Below are 21,035 nucleotides of genomic sequence, written 5' to 3' on the forward strand. Positions count from 1 at the left end.
AAACATATAAATCAAATGTAGCTTGATGTGTTAAAGATTTTTGTTCTTTCATAACATGAAACTATTTAAATATTCTATTTATCATATTTTAATCTCTTTTGTAATTCAATCATGATATGAAATTACCTTGTTCATTATTTGTATATCTGTTTAAGGTCTGTCTCTGTTAACTAGAATGTGTACTTTGTAGGAGCAGGTACCTTTAGTTCTTGTTCATCTTTCTTTCCCACTGATGATAATTTTGCCTGGCACATAGTAGGTGTTAAGTTTACTGAAAGAATAAACTTTGCTTTTTAACATAAGTGCAATTCTTTTTTTTTTTAAGATTTATTTATTTATTTCTCTCCCCTTTCCCCGCCCTCCCCCGCCCCCCCCCCCCCAGGTTGTCTGTTCTCTTTGTCTATTTGCTGCATCTTCTTTGTCCGCGGCATGGGAATCTGTGTTTCTTTTTGTTGTGTCATCTTGTTGTGTCAGCTCTCCGTGTGTGCGGCACCATTCCTGGGCAGGCTGCACTTTCTTTCGTGCAGGGTGGCTCTCCTTACGGGGCGCACTCCTTGCGCGTGGGGCTCCCCTACGCAAGGGACACCCCTGCATGGGCACTCCTTGCGTGCATCATCACTGCACATGGGCCAGCTCCACACGGGTCAAGGAGGCCCGGGTTTGAACCACGGACCTCCCATGTGGTAGACGGACGCCCTAACCACTGGGCCAAGTCTGCCACCCTAACTGCAATTCTTTGATGTCATAGTCATAATTTAGAAATCATAAATTTTAAAATCAGGATAAAAGCTGTTTTCATATACCTTTGTATTCTTTATTTTTTTTTCTTTCTTGGAGCTTTTAAAGAAAATAGATTCTTTATTGGAGACCTTCTTAAGAGTTTAAGGCAAGCCACTGGGCCAAGTCTGCCACCCTAACTGCAATTCTTTGATGTCATAGTCATAATTTAGAAATCATAAATTTTAAAATCAGGATAAAAGCTGTTTTCATATACCTTTGTATTCTTTATTTTTTTTTCTTTCTTGGAGCTTTTAAAGAAAATAGATTCTTTATTGGAGACCTTCTTAAGAGTTTAAGGCAAGCCAATCAGAAGGGAACACTTTCTAGTTAAAACAAAACAAAACTAAAAAACCCCACTAAAAAACAGATTTGAGAAGAGCATATATTATATAGGTCAGTTTAGTGCTAATATGAAAGAGACCCAAATTCCACATACTAAATTAGTGTATTTCAGAATTCAAATAGCCTCTTGGCAAAAAGCACTGCCAGTTTTCCATGAATTAGGATTTAAAACATACATTTTCATAGTTATCTCTCTAAGCCAAATAGTTATGCATTTTTATTGGTAAAGCTTTGGAGCATTTACTACAAATTGAAAGTTATTTATATTCAACACTTAAAGTATTTAAAATAAAATTTTATTTTATTAAATTTTAATTTTGAATTTTTAAAAACTTTTTAGTGTGGTAAAATAGCTACAACTCAAAATTTCCTGTTTTAACCCATTTCAAGCATACAATTCAGTGGTATAAAATTGTATTTTATATAATACTTCTTGTGTGTTTGAGAATACTTTAAGGTTTCAAAGTTTCACATGAAATGAAGTGTCTATTGTTCGCTTTGGTGGTCCACTGCCTCTTTGTTTTCTTGCTTCTTTTTTTCTCTAAATATTCAGAACCTCAGTGTAATTTATTTTTTTAAATTAAAAAAATTTTTTTTTTAAGATTTATGTATTTCTCTCCCCTTCCCCGCATTGTCTGCTCTCTGTGTCCATTTGCTGTGTGTTCTTCTGTGTCCGCTTGCATTATCTTGTGGCACTGGGAAACTGTGTCTCTTTTTTGTTGCATCATCTTGCTGTTTCCGCTCTCCGTGTGCGTGTGGCACCACTTCGGGGTGGGCTGTGCTTTTTTTCACATGGAGCAGCTCTCCTTTTGGGGCGTACTCCTTGCGCGTGGGGCACCCCTATGTGGCATGGCACTCTTTGCGCACAGCAGCACTGATGCTCTATCAGTTGAGCCATGTTCGCTTCCCTCAGTGTAGTTTATTTCAAATATTGTCTTATTTGAGGTTGTAGACAGAGGTAAGTACAGAATGAGACCTGAAGGGAGAGTTGTGTGTTGTAAATTAACTTGATTAACTGAAATTTTTGATTATTTGGAAGACTGGTCTCCATGATATTAGAAATAAAAAATTATATTATCTACAGTATCTATTTTCTTTAAAAGCTACATTCTAGACCGAAGTTCAGCTAACTCTGTCCACCACTAACAGATGGCATTAGTAATCATTCCTAGTTATTTTAATCATCAGCACACATTGTTCCTTATCATACAGTATGTTTCCTGACTTTAGTAAGTGTAAAAATAGTCTGTATATAGACTATGCCACTAAAAGGGGTGTATTATTATGATGAAAACAAAGGGAGAGATGAAAGCACCTGAGAGGTGAGAAAATGTTCCATACGGGGGGCATTTGTTTGAGAGTAGGAAAAAAAAAAATCTGCAAAATGTGAACTATGCCATGCCAATGCAGTACAGTTAGCAAAGAAAAGCAAGAAGAGTTGGGTAGTAATACTCTTTTAATGTGCACCTTGGGAATTAGCAGAGATTTGTTGGACTAATTTTAATTCAGAAGAAGTGAAAAAGTTGATGATTTAAAAGTTAATTCTGGTGAATGTGTTGTTGAAACTTTTGTCTGAAAACAAGGATGATTCCAAAGTTATCAGGGCCATTTGAATATACACATCCCTGTGAGTGGCCAAGCTCTGAGCACAAATAATGAGACTGCTAAGAAATTCTCTAGTATCCTTGCAGAGATCAAGGAGGGAGGTTATTTTCTTCAGCAAATTAATGAAATGTTATTATTTTAAAAAAGAGTGCCCGATGCCATGTGTAATATTTGCCAAAGATAGAAAACGTTTATTTTTTCCTAAAAAAACATGTCTCCTTATAATTAAGTCCTTATAAAACAGTTCTTTTTGTGATATACTCTTTATTACTAAATTTTGAACTTCATAGTATTTGGGGAGCCATTAACTTACCGTTCAGCTCTGGCTTTGGTGCAGAGAGAGGTCACATAATGGAATCAGAGAAAAAGAGGCAAAATTTTAAAATTTAGTCATTTTTCCCCTGGGGCATATTGTCAAAGTCATTGTAAACAAGCCATTTAAAGAATTTTTTCCTCTCCTTCCTACTTTAAAAAAATTTTTTATTTTATTTTTAAAGAAGCTTTAGGTTATATAAATGTTACATTGAAAATATAGAGAATTTCCCATATACCTCACCCTCTCCCCCCTCCTCCACTTTTCCCTATTAAGAATGTCTTTCATTACTGTGGTACTTTTGTTATAATTGATGAACACATATTGAAGCATTGCTACTAACCATGGTCAATAGTTTATATTATATTTACACTTTGCACTACACAATTTTTATAGGTTTTGACAAAATGTATAATGGCCTGTATCTGTCATTGTATTGTCATTCAGAAAAATGCCAGTGCCCCCAAAATACCCCTTGTTACACCTATTCTTCCTTCTCCCTCCCCTCAGAATCTTTGGTGACCACAGTCTTTATATCAGTGTTACAAATTCTTCCATTGCTAGAATAACAAGTCTACTTTAGTCTACAGATGCATTCTCTCCTTATGTTTGTTCATTTCTCAATCTTGAGGATTTTAAGATGGTGATGCCCACTCTGTTTCTGATTGAGAGGGGCTTAGATTGTATGGGAAAGATAGATGGAACTGCCTTACTTGCAGTTACAGATCTCTGTTTTTTGGGATGGGTGTTGTACATTGTCATCCTTTTGTTAGTTGTCCTGGGCAAATCCAATGAACTGGAGAGTATGTGTTGCAGCTCTGCTCAGATTCAGAGCTTAACCATCAAATTAGAGACCAAAGATTTAACAAGTATAGTGCTAGGTATAGGTTCAAATAAAAGGGGCAGAAGAGCCATGCATAGGGAAATTACAAATGAGTCTAACTCTGTTACGTTGGAGAACATATATTCCAAGGTAAGGCTCACTGACAGGGTGCCAAATTCCTGAGATTTTCTGCCCTGCCTATATTGTCTAGTTATTTCTAGAGCCCTCAGGAACTCCCCTGCTTGAGGCATTGTTTACTGTGGCAGTCAATGAGGTCCTCCTGAGACTTGCTTGAGTGTAACTTCTGGAATGACCTCCTGAGTTTGAAATCTCTTAGCCATAAAAACTCATTTGTATTTAATATCTCTTTCAAGGTCTTTTTCCAAATGCTTCACTCTGGTGCTTGGTAATAATCCCTCAATGCCAGGAAGGCTCATCCCTTGGAGTCATGGCCCATACAGGGGAGTAAAGGGAAAGGCAGAAGGTTGTGATTTTATATGCTGAGTTTGGCTAAGAGAGGCCATATTTGAGCAACAAGGAGGCTTTCGGGGGTAACTCTTAGGCAATATATAATAGTAGGCTAGGTTTCAATTTCAAACAAACAAGGTTCATAAGTACTACCATCAATATCAAGATTGATATTGGTGTATTGGTCTGTCCTGTCCTGGTGTATTGGTCTGTCCTGGTGTATTGGTCTGTCCTCTTTTACTAGGCACTGCCCTTGTACTCTAGGGAGTCTTGCTGCTCTATTAGACAATGTAGCAGGACTTTCCAGGATGGGAATTCAGGATTCTTTTGGTTTTTGTGTGGGTCTCCATCCACCAAGACAACACCCCATGAACACTTGAACATATTCATATTCCATAAAGGCATGCCCCAGGTGCACTCTCCCCACACATTCCTCCACCACTGACAACCTGCACCAGTGATCCTCCCCTGCCACAGTTATAACCCTTTGCAATCCAAATCTTCCCCCAAAACAAAGTAAAAAAATAAAGATAATAAAAAAAGAAAATAATAAAAAATAACAAGTAAAATACAAAAATAAAAAGAGAATAGAAAATTTTAAAAATTAAAAAAAAATTTGTGTCTTTCATTACCATAAAATGTTATCTTTTATATACAGTAGCATTTCTTCTGTATCTTCCCCCAGTGTCTTATTCTTTTTGCTTCATTTTCAAAGAAGCTTTAGTTTACAGAAAAATCACGTAGAAAACAAAGGGGATTCCCCTATAACCCCCCCCCCCTCACATTTTTCCTTATTAATAACACCTTACATGAGTATGGTACATTTGTTACAATTGATGAACAAATATTGAAGCATTGCTACTAAGCATGGTCAATGGTTTACATTATGGTTTACATTTTGTACTGTATACTATTACAGGTTTTGACAAAATTCATAATGGCCTGTATCCATCATGCAAGATAATTCAGAACAATTCCAATGCTTTAAAAATGCCCTATGTTCCAACTATTCTTTTTTTCCCTACTCCTTCCCTTGGAACCTATGGTAATCCCTATGTTTCAGTTTGTTTTTTTTTTGTTTTTTTAAATTTCTCTCCCCTTCCTCCCCCTCCCCCCCCCCCCAGTTGTCTGTTCTCTGTGTCTATTTGCTGCGTGTTCTTCTTTGTCCTCTTCTGTTGTCAGCCGCACGGGAATCTGTGTTTCTTTTTGTTGCTTCATCTTGTTGTGTCAGTTCTCCGTGTGTGCGGCACCATTCCTGGTCAGGCTGCACTTTCTTTCACGCTGGACGGCTCTCCTTACGGGGCTCACTCCTTGCGTGTGGGGCTCCCCTACGCGGGGACACCTTTGCGTGGCATGGCACTCCTTGCATGCATCAGCACTATGTGTGGGCCAGCTCCACACGGGTCAAGGAGGCCTGGGGTTTGAACCACAGACCTCCCATGTGGTAGACGGACACCCTAACCGCTCGGGCAAGTCCGTTTCCCTATATTTCAGTTTTTGAAGAATAAGGTTAATAGTTACATGCATTAATATTGAGGGCTTGATATTTGGTCGGTTTTCTTTTATAAGGTACTGCCTACATTTTTGGGAGATTCTAGCCCCTTTAATTGAGAACATAGAAGGACCCCCCAGGATGGGAGTTTAATGTTTCCTTGTTTATTGTATGGGTCTCCACCCACTGAGATAACACACTATGATAAGATGAACATTTTCATATTCTGTAGATGCATGCCCCAGGGATAGCCTATCCCATATATCCCCCCACCCCCCCAAGCCTTGTACTAATAACCCTCCCCTGCCATATTTGCCTAATGAACATTCTTACCACTGTAGTTTTAACTGTAGACCTACAATGATTATTGTTTTAAAGATTATTTTTTAAGAACAGTATACAATGAATAAATAGAAAACTAGCTGTCCTAATGATATGAAAATGAATACATGTAGTTTGAGGAAACAGTTCCACTGTGAGGGACATATATGATTTCAGAAATACTGTATCTGAAATACTAATCAGATCTGGAAAAACAGGGGTCAAACAGTGAGTCTGGTGATGATGAGGACACTGATATCAAAGGTGCATGTGAAGAATTTGTTGCAATTATTTTCTTTTTAAATGTCAATTTTTTCTTTTCAACTTTTTATTTTGACATAATTTCAGATGTGCAGAAAAATTTCAAGGCTCATACAAAGAATTCTCATATACTCTTCACTCAAAATCCTCATGTTAACCTTTTACTACATTTGCTTTATTTATTCTCTATTTGAGCATATTTTTTAGATACTTTGAATGTTAGTCGTAGGCATGATGCCCCTAGTACTACAGTGTGTGATTTATACAAAATGAGAAAATTCTCTTGCGTAACAACATTCTAGTTATCAAACTCATAAAATGATCATTGATACAATACTATCAACTAATCTATAGACATTCTTCAGATTTTGCCAGTTGTACCAATAGTGAAACAAAATCCTGGATTACATGTTGTATTCAGTTATACCCTTTTGTCTCCTATAATTAATGTTTTAAGAGAGTACAGGCCAGTTATTGTAGAATGTTCTTAGGTGTGGGTTTGTATGTTGTTTCCTCATGATTAGAATCAGGTTATGCATTTTTTGGTGAGAGCTACAGAAGTGATGATATGTTCTTTTCAGGGCATCATAATTAGGAGGCACATGATACTAATTTTTTTTTTTTTATTATTGTTGATGTTAACCTTGATCATTTGGCTAAGGTGTGTCCCCTGGGTCTCTCTACTGGAAAGTTACTATCTTTTGTAATTAAAGGATATTAAAACTCTGTAAAATGTCCTGCTTCTCATCACACTTTTGCTGTACAGTTTTAGAATCCATTGTCTGAAACAATCACTATTATGATGGTTCCCAAATGGAAACTTCATAACTTCCATCGTTTCTTCTACATTTATTAGTTGGCATACTACTATAGGAAATAACTTTCCCTTCTTCTTGATTGTTTGCTAGTTTATCACATAGACTTAAATTCTTATTTTATTCAGTGGGTTCTATAATCTGTTACTATCATTATTTGGTTTGCTTAAAGTGTCCCATATTTGACCAGTGGCATTGCCTTCAGTCTGACTCCTATGTCTTTTTGACATGTCTATCATTCTTTGAATGTGCCCTAATTTTTGTCACAAAATGTCTCCAGTCCCATCTTTGGAATTGGCCATTTCTCCTAGAACTGCAGCTTCCTTTTAGTGGAGAATTGAATTTAGAAACCAAGGTCTCAGAACTAGGTATGCTTATTATTATTGGGGTGTTCTTCCAACCCTCTCAGCTGACAGAGCTATAATATAGATGTATGTATGTGTACATATATTTGTGTGTGTATGTATATATACAAATTACTCCCTAAAACGTGAATAGTAGAAAAATTTGGCTAAATTAATGTTTAATTTATATTTTAGGCAATAAAATGTATAATTAAACAACTAAGTATTATAGCTATCTACAACTATTCTATCTACATACGTAAATATATTTAGAGTGGTCAAAAAACCCTTTTTCTGTATCTTTAATTTAAAATTTTATTTCCTTACATTTGGGGTTACCATATCTTCTAATATATGTGCAGTTTTTACTGAGAAGGAGAAGAATATGCTTGATCTTAAAGCTTCAGGGGAAAATTTACACTCTGATATATTGATAATGAAAATGTATCCAAAGGCTACAGTCTTAAACCTTTCCTCCCCACAAGTTACCTAGGATTTATGAACAAGCGAATTCCTAAAGAGTTTGTCACCAGCTTCATGAGTTGAAAGGCTTCTGTATGATGAAATTTTGTGGGGATATTAGTGTATTTCTCACTGTTACTTATCAAAACAGAAAAGCAGCTGTTGACACAGATTCCAGTATGTTACTGCTTTAAAAAATAATCATCAATTTTAATCAGTATTTAGTTCTATTTTCTCTTAGAAATGAAAATATAGACACCCAGTCCTTTTAGTTGCTCAATTATCTTATAAATATTTTCCACTTTGGTATAACAAAGGTTAAGTAAAATATTTGCATTCCTGCTGGTATCTGATTAAAATTCATGACTACAGATGAACTTCCAGTACTGCCTCCCAGCTGACTGTACTGCCCTGATAAGTTTGCTTCCTTACCATAGACAGTGTTTATCAATCTTTTGGAATAATCTTGTAGAATGTATGTACTCTTTTTCAAGAAAAAATTCTTGAGGTAACCTGACATTGACCCTGTTGATACCCACCTCATGAAGAGAGTGCAGACTGCCAAGGGACACATCTTTGGATTCAGGATGCCTACACTGCTAGATGCTTCACGACTCAGTTTTTCCATCAGTGTTTTCCTACTTGAACTGTTATGAAACCTTTTCTACAGCAAGATGAGGTGTCGTTTAACCTTCACTTGGCAAAAATGGATCGTTTACCTCTAAGTTCACCTTCTGCTCTTTCTTATTAGTCTACAGCTGCTTCATTCAAGCTTGTTTTTTGGTTATAAGATAATCATATGCTTGATTCAGAATATGTTAATATTTATGAAATTGTATTCAGAAAATATACAGAAATAATAGTTTTTATCTAGAATATGTATATTCTAATGAGAAAAGACATGTAAATTAACGTTCAAAAGTAATAACATTAAGAAAATATAGGCAATAAAAAAAGAAGACAAATTCCTCACAGTTGTATAACCTTAACACAGACATTATTAGAGGACCAGAATTTTCTCTTTCCTGTTTTTTCTGTGCATATGGGCAGTTTAGATATTGTAGGTTATAGTGTATATAATAATTTCACATGCCTTTCTTTCCAGGTTACATGCAGAATATTTGTCTCCATTTACCCTGCCATCATAGTAAATTTTAAAGCAACAAATGTTGGGAAGCGGACTTTGGCCCAGTGGTTAGGGCATCCATCTACCATATGGGAGGTCCGCGGTTCAAACCCCGGGCCTCCTTGACCCGTGTGGAGCTGGCCATGCGCAGTGCTGATGCGCGCAAGGAGTGCCCTTGCCACGCAAGGGTGTCCCCCGCATGCGGGAGCCCCACGCGCAAGGAGTGCGCCCGTGAGGAAAGCCGCCCAGCGTGAAAAGAAAGTGCAGCCTGCCCAGGAATGGCGCCGCCCACACTTCCCGTGCCGCTGCCGACAACAGAAGCGGACAAAGAAACAAGACGCAGCAAATAGACACCAAGAACAGACAACCAGGGGAGGGGGGGAAATTAAATAAATAAATCTTTAAAAAAAAAAAAAAAGCAACAAATGTTTATTCAGTAACTATATGATTAGAATGCTATTAACTTTATAAATCATATTTAGAGTACATTTATTTAGGGAAACACAGTTGTATTACATCAGTTAACGTTTCTGTAGTAATCAAGAAATATCGTTAAAAACATGTAAAAGATTTTAGAACCACTAAATTATGTAAGCTGTCTACCTGTAAATATTTCTTTATAATGAATTAATGATAAAAGTATTACAATTTATAAATCTATATATTAATTGAATAACACAATTTTAAATGGTTCCATTTTTATTCTTGTCTTTATAGCAAAAAGAGACTTCATTGAAGCAGCAAACTGCCTAAAAGGGTTGGTCATCACTGGAATTTATTCTGAAGAAGATGTTTTGATGCTGTAAGTTTTTTGCTCTTCTAATTTTAGTAAGGAAGTTATGTAAAATAATAGTTCTTTTTATACAGTTAATGAAGGTATAAAGGGCAGTAGCATAACATGAGCTTTACTAAAATGCTTAATTTTTCTTCTAGGATGCTCTGGGAAGTGACAGGCTATTTATAGTCTTTCTGGATTCTGGATTCTTACTTTATCCTTCTATAGGAATTTTTTCTTTGGGCCCCATTACCTGCATTTTTAGCTCTTTGGGGCTGTCATAGTTTATTTTGGAGAATTTTACCTGAGAGTCTGGGCTTGTTTTTGCCAGCAAGGTATTTATAAAAATCAGTCTTTTCCCTTATTTCTCCTGGAGTTTTAGGGTAATGCAACTGTACTTAAACTACCTACCTAATTTTAAGTTATTTTGGTATACACTTAGTCCTTTTTTTAGCCACTTAAGTTGCTTTACCTTTGGAAGGTGGGGTTCCTGTGAACTACCAAAAATATTTTAGCTGCTTTAGAATGAAGGACTAATCTGTAAGTTTGGAGAATATTATTAATACAGATCACATTCTGCTTTAATGGCTCATTTCCAGGGGCAGCTGGAGTTGTTAAGCCTCAGTAGTTTGTCTTTCTTACTTTATGATTATAATGTTCTTAATTGTGATTTCTGAACATAAATCTTTCATTGTAAACACTGGTGACATATGCACTTTATGGTTAAGCTCTTATATGTGTGAAGCCAGTGATTTTTGAAAAGTAAATATTGAACACCAGATCTTTAAAGAAATATGGGACTCTCAACATGACACATGGATAATAACCCACTATCTTCTATGCAGCTGTCTTTGTGCATTTATAGCTAAAAGAACTAGACTAGTAGTTTTCAGACTGTATTTTGTTTATAACCAACTGGTTAACTAAGAGGGTCTGTTTTAGTTTCCTCATTGCTAAAGTAAATACATGCAATGGGTTGGCTTGAACAATGGGAATTTATTGGTTCACAGTTTTGTGACTAGGCGAAGTCCATAATGAAGGTGTCATCAAGGTGATGCTTTCTCCTAGAAGATGACATTCTGGGGCTGGCTATTGCCTGTCCTTGGTCCATGGCTTCTCTGTCACATGGCAGTACACATGGTGGCCTCTACCTTCTCTTCCAGATTCTGTTGACCTTCAGCTTCTGGCTGCTTGCTCTGGCTTTCTCTCTCCCTGTGACCTTCCCTATAAAGGCCTTCAGTAATAGGATTCAGACCAATCATGATTCAACTGGGCCACACCTTAACTGAAGTAACCTCATCAGAGGTCTTACTTACAAGAGTTCATGTTTCAGAGCATGTTTTTCTGGGGTATATACCTCCAAACCACCACAGGATCCTTCATGTGATCTGACAGCTGTGTTTTCTACTAATGCTTATAATATTATAACGTCTATGTTCCAACAGGAACTAAACTTTTACATATAATATGAATTTGTGATATTTTCACACAAAATATTTTTCCTATAGAATTGAAAGATTTGTCTTTTAGGTTTAGTAAACAAAATAGGGGGTTTGTTGGGGTTCTTGGTGCCCTGAGGAGAGCACAGGCTCTTTATCTAGAGCAACCTCAGTTTGACTCCTATCTCTACCCTTTATCTTTCTCTTTGAGTCCTGGTTTTCTCAGCTGTAAAATGGGGATGCATCATAGGGCTAACTGAGGGTTAAATGAAAACTTAACTAAAAAGGTAACTGAAGCACCTGGAATAGTGCCTGACAAATAGTACGTGTTTAATAAATGCCCATATCCTTACTCAGCAATATGGTGAGCCTAAAACGTTGAGAACCATGCAGTGTCCTTGAAATCCTGTTAAGACAATTTCTTGATGAGTAAATGGTTCTAAAAAAAAAACTCGCTAGATGACTGTCTGTTGGTTTCTTTTAATCTAAGTCATCAAGGCTCCGGAAGTTCCTCAGATAACCTCATTTAGAAGACTAGTTTGCCTAAAATTGCCTTCAATTTTTCCTTAGTAATAGGGCTTCCCATTTGCTGCCTCCCATTCTGACCTTCTGGCAGAATAGTTCATGTTTTTGATGACCAGATATATTTTGGTTGTGGATTTTAATACTACATTTCTCCGCAGGTCAAATAAATATTCTGCAACTCTTCCAGCCCTGCTGTTTGCCAGACACAAAGAAGGCAAAATAGAGAGCATTCCACTAGCTAACTCCCACGAACAAGACATAGCTAAAATAATAACAAATGCCTTACTAGAAACATTTGTGAGTATATTTTTAAATAGGGATGTTATGATACACAGTTTTCTAGCTTTTGCTGGCACAGGGCATGATGTTTTATAATCTGAAGATTTATTGCTTTCTCTGTTTTATTGTTCACTCATTATTCCTACAGCTTGTCTGACCCACTGCCAAAAGTTTACATGGCTTTGGATTATTTTTATTGCCGACTTAAGTATGGCTGATGTTCAGTTGAAGTACTTGAGCTAGTGTGTGGTAAAAAAGCACAGGGATTCTGGAGAGTTAGATCACCTAGCTTCAGATCTTTGCTTGATTCCATTACTGGCTTTATGTTGACTTCTTTTTTTTTTTTAAAGCTTTATTTATTTATTTATTTATTTATTTATTTATTTATTTATTTATTTATTTATTTATCTCCCCTCCCCCCACCCCACCCCGGTTGTCTGTTCTTTGTGTCTATTTGCTGCATCTTCTTTGTCTGCTTCTGTTGTTGTCAGTGGCACAGGAATCTGTGTTTCTTTTTGTTGCGTCATATTTTTGTGTCAGCTCTCCGTGTGTGTGGCACCGTTCCTGGGCAGGCTGCGCTTTCTCTCTCACTGGGCAGCTCTCCTTACGGGCAGCACTACTTGCGTGTGGGGCTCCCCTATGCGGGGGACACCCCTGCACACATCAGCACTGCGCATGGGCCAGCTCCACACGTGTCAAGGAGGCCCGGGGTTTGAATCGTTGACCTCCCATGTGGGAGACAGACGCCCTAACCACTGGGCCAAGTCCGCCACCTATGTTGACTTCTGTGACTCAGTTTCCATCTATGTAAATGCAGGTGATAGCAGCACCGGCACCTGCTGCACAGACTTACTATTAGTGGGAGGACTAAATGAGACAGAATGTGAATAGTGCTTAATGTAAGTGTCTGGCCTATGGTAAACATTTAACAAATATTAGCTACTATTCTGATTATTTATGCAGCTTTAGAACAAGACACTGTCATATGAAAGGCCTTTATAATGCTTTACTTTGTGTAATAGTAATCCAGGTATAACCTGGATTAGTTGATTTCATTCACTGTGCATTTATATTAAATATGGTTAGAATGTTACCAATTTATATTTTCTACATTTTAAATACAGAAAGCACTATTGTCAGCTATAAGTGCTGACTGTATATCCTGAATATCCTACTGAATGATCTAATGACATCACATTTTAGGCTCAGATAAATGACTATAATCTTTAGTCTGTGACATTGGTTTTGTCACCCATCCCCAGACACCCCCATAAATGTTACAGGGTATAATTAATCAAATCATTGGGTTAATATTTTTAAGATGTAATTTTCTAAATTATTAAAGTAATATTTTGGTCTTAATTGACATGTTAGTAGAAAAAATATTCCCTTAGTATGTACATAAGGTACTATTTTTAGAATAATAAGACTGTTTTCCAGAAAATACAGAAAACTATAAAAAGAAAATTAAAATCAACCATAACCTCTCTGAGTTTAAATTTAAGAATATATGTCCCTGTACTTTTAGAAATTGTTTGTCTTTATTGAGGAAACATTTGTGCCATAGTTTATTTTTTTTAATTTATTTATGTTTTTAATTTGTCTTTTTTTTTTAAAGATACATAGATCACAAAAAGTGTTATATTAAAAAATATACGAGGTTCCTTTATACCCCACATGCCAGCCATAGTTTATTTAACCAATTTCCTATTGATGGGTATTTAAGTTGTCTTTAGTTGTTTTTACTAAGGGAACATCCTTGTAGATAATCAGGTGTATTGATGATTGTATAGTTAGGGTAAATTCTTAGAATTTGAATTGCTAGTCCAAAGAGTAAGCACGTTTTTAAGGCTTCTGAGAAATATTTCTATATTGCCCTAAAGAAGATTTGTATCATTTTGCCCTTTCATCTTTGTCTGATGTATAAAAATTGGTATGTAATTTTTTCTTTTAAATAATATTCTTTAATGCTAAGAAACTTTGGACAAAACTGTCAAAGTCTGTTTACAGTTAAGGCAAATGTGATAAGCGTTATGACTTTGTTTCAGTATACATTGTTTTGGTTTGCAGTGTTCAACCAAATACTGGGGAGCTATTATAAAAGTTAAATATTTTGTTTTTAGCTTATGAACTTTCCACAAATTCTGAAGCCCTCAAGTGGTTTTTAAACTCATAAAACTGTCATGTGTTGGAGGTTTAAGTCCAGAGCATACAGTGACTGCATGTGAGCACCAGGTAGCAGCCAGCTCACCTCTTGGCCAGCAGTTAGGCATTGGGAAGACTTAGGTCCCTCATGTGGATGGGGAAAGGGGAATGGACTTTCTTAGGACTTTCTAAGTGACATAAAATTTTTATTTTAATGAACTTGATGATAATTAGGGCAAATAATGCCTGAATCTGAACTACACTATAATTACTACATATGCAAGGATATATCCAAGGCAGTCACCGTTGGAGCTATTTATTAGGACATACGTTTAGCATTTTTCTCAGATACATTGAGTTCCTTTTTTCTGCCGTTATTATGGATAGGTATACAAAGACTGGCAGAATTATAGCCTCTTTATATTCAAATTGTCCAAGGTCACACTCCAGTTACCCCAGTTGCTGACCTTTTAACTGTTTCTCTTTAGCCTCTCAGTAGCATTCAGCACTGTTGACTATGCCATTCCTTCTATTTTTTAAAAATATAAAACTGTTTGTTGACCACTGTTCAGTATTTACAATAAAGTAAACAATATACAGTTAGATAACATTCTGATTACTTAAAGTTATTATTTTCCTTGGCTTCTGCTGAACCAGCAATCCAAATACTGAAAAGATTGAGCCTACAATGTAAGGACCACGTTGGGGGTAAAGAAAAAACATGCAGGTCAATAGTTTAGATTAAAAAAGTCTTTTTGCCAACAGGTCCTAAACTGTAACATCAAACCATCTCACTATTTTCCATGTGCCGATACTGCACAGGGATTTCAACTTTCCATAAAGAAATGGATCCCTAGAAGCAAACTTTAAATGCTTATTTAACTAAGCCTTGAAAGCTAATGAAAACACAAAGTATTTACCTTGTTTTCTCATCTGGGTTGGGAGACTATTTCCTCTGCATTAGAGAACAGCTTTTACAAATGTGGGAAAAATTTTCCAGTAATAACTGAGTTAGAACTTGTGTTTAACCCATATATGCCCAAGGACCATTTTGGAGACTTTTTATTTATTTGTGTGTGTGTATAAATACGTAATTTAAATCTTTGTATTTTTTTTAAACATTCACCAAAAAACCGTTCAAAATAAAATGGCATTTCACAACCATAGATAAGTCCATGTTGCTTTTGGGATGCCATCATTCTTAGCAAGCCAAGAAATAACTTCAAGTTAAACAGAAAATTTTCCTGAAGTCATAAGCTTTCAAATCAAATAGTTGATTCAGTAATTAACTGGACAGCGTAAATAATACAGATAATTTAGGGAGTGGTATAGCTAAGTGTTTTGAGCACTTGCTTTCCATGTACAAGGCCCCAGGTTCAATCCCCGGCACCACCTTAAAAACACAAACAATTTAAAGCAACCAGATCAAAACCCATTGTCTACCTATAGTCATGTAATGCAAAATATTTTCAAAACTCAGAGGGAAATCTGCCACCACCAACAATCTCCCAATCCTTAAATTTCTCTCCTCCCCTGGCTTTTGGAGTTCAGTCCTCTCCAGATACTGCCGTAACCCTTTTGCTACCACACTCAGTCTCATTTGTTCTCTAGATCTATATCCTTCACCCTCTTTTACTTCTTTGGCCACATTCTATCTTTGGGGATTTTATCCATCCTGTAACTTGTACTATCATGCCAGTTAATGATTGCTAAATTGGATTTTTAAACTCTTTCTTTCCTGTTAAACCTCTTTTTTTTTTCCTGGCAGATGTAGGAAAGAGATATCCTATATCCTATATTGCCCATCATCGGTGTTTCTTTCCACAAATAAATATTCCAGCTCATCTTCTTTCTGAAAATAGTCCTAATCATGTTACTCATTTGATCTAGAATCTTCTCAGTATTTCTGGTGGACACACAGCTTGTCAAGAGAACCTTTCAGGGCCTTTCTTCATCTGGTCTTGCAGCCATTTGACTTTTGCATGCCTCAATCTGGCACACTTAACTTTGCTGTTCTCCAGATAGTACATATGCCTGAATGGCTTTCTCACGCTCTGCCCTTTGTCTGGATTTCTTGCTCAAGTACATGCCTTGGTCTGTCATGGCTTTATTCCTTATCCAAGACCCAGCTTAAATATCACTTGCTAAAATCCTCCACAATCTCCCCTACCTTCTCCTTCTATTCCTTGTTTAATTTTGAGCCAGTAGGTTTCCTTACTGTTCTGTATATATTTTTTTCACAGATCATAGAAGTTTGTATACCCATTTGCTCCTCCTCTGAAGTATTAATCTGCAGTCAGGAAAAGTATCTTAGTTCTTTATAGATTCAGCATCTAGAGTAAAATTTTGAGTTTTTTATTTCTTTATAAATGTCTGTATTGAGCAGTGCTGGCTTCTCACCAAATATTTTGAATCTGTTCAGAGAGAGCAGATCTGCTGGCTCAATTACATCTGTCAATATTTAGGAAGGGGATATAACTCAAATGGAAGATTAAAAGGTGATAGTTAACATAGGAAGACAGCACAGGGGAATTTGAAGGAGAAGAAGGGATCTAAGACTTAAGTCAGAAAAGGAGAATTTTGACTGTGAAAGAAAAAAATTGAAGAAAAATGAAAATTTGCAGAGGGGCACACCTTTAAGAACTAAGTAGGGAGAAGTATGTGCTGGAGTTTGGTGTTTGAGGAAGGAAACATTGTCCAATCTCTGAACCAGTACTATATTCGGAGATGGTTGACACCATTTAAAAAAAAAAAGCTTCATTTGGATTTTGAATGTGATCTAAGAAACAGGAAGTAGCTAATGAGCAGGACACCTGGGTTAATTTAGTCCTGACTCCTCCTCCTACTTAGCTGTGTTACTTTAGTAAGGCAACCTATCTGTGTTGGTTTCCTCATCTGTCAGCATGGGATAATTGATCTGATAGGTTCTATTACTCACAGGTACATCAGGAAGATGAAATAATGGATATGGAATTAAAAATGGAAAGTGGTTAGAAGGTTTTACTATTATAAGTCATTGCTATTTTTTTTTTTTTACTTTATTTCTCTTCCCTCCCCACCAGTTGTCTGCTCTCTGTGTCCATTCACTGTGTGTTCTTCTGTGACCGCTTCTATCCTTATCAGTGGCACCGGGAATCTGTGTTTCTTTTTGTTGCGTCATCTTGTTCTGTCAGCTCTGTGTGTGTGTGGCGCATTCTTGGGCAGGCTGCACTTTCTTTCACGCTGGGCGGCTCTCCTTATGGGGCGCATTCCTTGCATGTGGAGCTCCCCTATGCGGGGCCACCCCTGCATGGCAGGGCACTCCTTGCCCGCATCAGCACTGCACATGGGCCAGCTCCACACAAGTCAAGGAGGCCCAGGGTTTGAAACGCGGACCTCCTATGTGGTAGGTGGACGCCCTATCCATTGGGCCAAGTCCGCTTCCTAGTCATTGCTATTTTTAATCCTAAATATATTAGCATTCTTTGTTGCTCTTTCAAATTTTTTTTATAATCCAGGTGAAGTCTTTTCTACAAATAAAAATTTTTAAAAATTAAAATGTTAAAAGAGTTAGTTTTACTTCTTATTAAATTTTTTCTTTGTTACTTTAAACCTAAAAGAAATGAGATTGAGTTTTTGGATTTGTTTGAGTATATCTCTGATTATTTTAATTATGCTAAAATCCATAATACTTGGAAAAAGTAAAGTTTTATTAAACTTACTTTAGGTATTCATAGAAGTTAGAGAGAAAAACTGTACCTTTAAAATTCCATTTATACTTTCTGTCATATTTTGTAATAAAGGAAATTATTACAAAAAGGATTTTTGTTTGTCTTGTGTATATTGGCTATACTGATCCCAGATTTTAGTTTAAGAAATTTTTGTAAGTGTTATATCCTCGTACAACAGGAAACTGCTTTGTGTTAATTTATTCTGAAATTTTATTAGTAGTTTTATTTTGAAAATAAAATTTACTAAGATGTGGTGGGCTTGGGATAAAGAAACTCTAGATTCATAGTTATTAGGTTGGTATGGTAAAATCTTCACTTAAATGAAAAATGTTTGAATTAAATTTTGCAAACTAAAATTGCAGAAGTGATTTGAACATTCTTCTCTATTTTATACATCATCATTTCCCATGTTTTGTTTTATTTTGTTTTTCTACTTTTAATAGCCAGAAATCACTGTGGAAAATCTTCCAGCTTATTTAAGACTTCAGAAACCATTTCTTATTTTGTTTAGTGATGGCAGCATAAATCATAAGTATAAAAAAGCAATATTGAACCTGGTAAAACAGAAACACCTGGATTCCCTTACTCCTTGCTGGTTAAATCTGTAAGTATATTTTTAATATGTAAGAAAAAGAAAGTGTAATTATTACATTTTCATTAGGAAATGAAACTAACTCCATCTTTGGAGTTATTATGGGACCAATATCATGATATTTTAGTAAAAAAATTCCCTCAGATGATCCAAGATGACCTTGTTTTAAAGTGAATTCTATTCTACAATAAATTTCTTAAAATAACAGTTTTTCTGATTTTAAAAGTAATTGATGGTAAAGTTTGGAAATGGACGGTGGAAATGGTAGCACATTATTGTGAGTGTAATCTGCAACACTGAACTGTATAGGAGAATGTGGTTAAAAGAGGTGACTGTAGGATGTAAATATTACTAGAATAAAAATTAAAAGATGAAACATAGGACTGTACAATACAGTAAGCCCTACTGTAGGCAATGGACTACAGTTAATAGTACAAGTTTAAGAATGTTCTTCCATGAACTAACAAATGTACAATACTAACACAAGGACGTTAATTGTAGGGTGGTATATGGGAAATACATCAAATGTAAATAATGGATGATAGAACTATTTTTTTTTTTTTTAAAGATTTTTGTTTTTATTTATTTAATTCCCCTCCCCTCCCCTGGTTGTCTGTTTTCTGTGTCTGTTTGCTGCGTCTTGCTTCTTAGTCCGCTTCTGTTGTCGTCAGCGGCACGGGAAGTGTGGGCGGCGCCATTCCTGGGCAGGCTGCTCCCTCCTTCGCGCTGGGCGGCTCTCCTTATGGGTGCACTCCTTGCGCGTGGGGCTCCCCTACGCAGGGACACCCCTGTGTGGCACGGCACTCCTTGCGCATCAGCACTGCGCATGGGCCAGCTCCACACGGGTCAAGGAGGCCCGGGGTTTGAACCGTGGACCTCACATGTGGTAGACGGACGCCCTAACCACTGGGCCAAAGTCCGTTTCCTGATAGAACTATTTTAATGATCTTTCATCAATTGTAACAAATGTAACTACTAGTAAAAATTAATAGTACTATTACTTTAAAAAGTGCTTTCATCATTAGTAACAAATTTTCCACACCAATGCAAGATGATGGTAATGGGGTGGTACACAGGAATTCTGTATTTTAAGCACTATTGTTTTGTAAACTCATAACCTCTCTAATTAAAGTAATTGATGTCCACTGAGGAAAATTTCCAAGTCAGTTACCAGTATAAATGTGATATTTTGGCATTATCCTTCAATTCCCTTTTCTGTACTTCTGTGTTTTTAATTTCACAGAAAGGTTTCAGTGCATGTAACAGTGATGTTTACTGGTATGTTTTCTAGATTATGGCTTGCGTTACATTTAATGTCTGAGAACACGGTTCACATATGCATACTATCCCTTGTTCAGGCTCATCAGATGAAAAACATATTTTATTTTTTTAACTCATTTGAAAAATTGCTAAAAAATGGAGGGGGTATGTAGTTTTGCTATGACGAGTTTCATTAACAGTACAACTCACTGCTTGAGACAAAATTTTCCCAGGTAAATATTGTTATATTACATTATATTATTTTATCCTACTATTATATAAAAATTTTACATACTGTGGAATGTGTTGCATTAGGAAATCTACTAGGTTTCCTTGTATAAATATAATTGTTTTTGATCTCTTTAAAGCTAATCCCTTCTTCATTTTTCTGAGGAAAGGCACAATTCAATTTTGAAAAGTAGTATTTATCAAAATAAGCATCTTGTTTTAACATTCATAAAATGGAAAGATCATATCTTATAGCCACATAGCCATTTAATTTTGAACTGACATGTAATCAGATATTTGGCTAAGCTTTGGAAGAAACCTGTTGATTGTGTCGAGCCTAAATAGGCAAGCCTTTGGACTTTTTTTTTTTTTTGTAATATTAAACTATTTTTAGAGAAGTTTTGGGTTTACATTTATAGAAAAATTACACCAAAAGTATAGAGAATTCCCATATAACCCCCACATACATCATTTCCTCTATTATTAACATCTTAGATTAGTGGTGGTACATTTGTTACAGTTGATGAACCAATATAGAAACATTGTTACTAACCAAAGTCTATAGTTTACGTTATGGTTTTTGTGTTGTGATGTACAGTTACATAAGCCTTGACAACTGTATAATGTCACGTGTCTGTCATTGAAGCATCATAAAGTAGACTTTCATGAATCCAAATATGCCCTGTTCCACCCATTCATCCCTCCCCATCTGTTCTGAACCTCCTGGCAACCATTGTCTTTATATCAGTATTACAATTTCTTCCATTAACACAAAATAATAACTACGATAGTAGTAAACCTACTTTGGTCTGTGGTTACACTTCCCCCTACGATTATTCATTCTTCAGTCTTTAGGGATTTGGGATTATGTCTGCTCTGACTGCTCTGAGGCTCAGATGAGATTTACAGATTATGGGGCAGATGGAAGGA

General features: G+C 36.2%; 1 protein-coding gene across 3 annotated transcripts in view; it reads left to right on the plus strand.

Moving 5' to 3' along the window:
* TXNDC16 (thioredoxin domain containing 16) overlaps window positions 1-21,035 on the plus strand; it is a 132,634-nt gene that overhangs the window by 95,299 nt on the left and 16,300 nt on the right. For all 3 annotated transcript variants that reach the window (XM_004449347.4, XM_071213933.1, XM_071213934.1), the window contains 3 exons: window positions 9,870-9,954; window positions 12,050-12,188; window positions 18,469-18,629. In XM_004449347.4, coding sequence (XP_004449404.3) covers window positions 9,870-9,954; window positions 12,050-12,188; window positions 18,469-18,629 — 385 coding nt within the window. The remainder of the gene's footprint in view (window positions 1-9,869; window positions 9,955-12,049; window positions 12,189-18,468; window positions 18,630-21,035) is intronic.

This window comes from Dasypus novemcinctus, chromosome 3 (assembly GCF_030445035.2).
Source record: "Dasypus novemcinctus isolate mDasNov1 chromosome 3, mDasNov1.1.hap2, whole genome shotgun sequence".
NCBI lineage: Eukaryota > Metazoa > Chordata > Mammalia > Cingulata > Dasypodidae > Dasypus > Dasypus novemcinctus.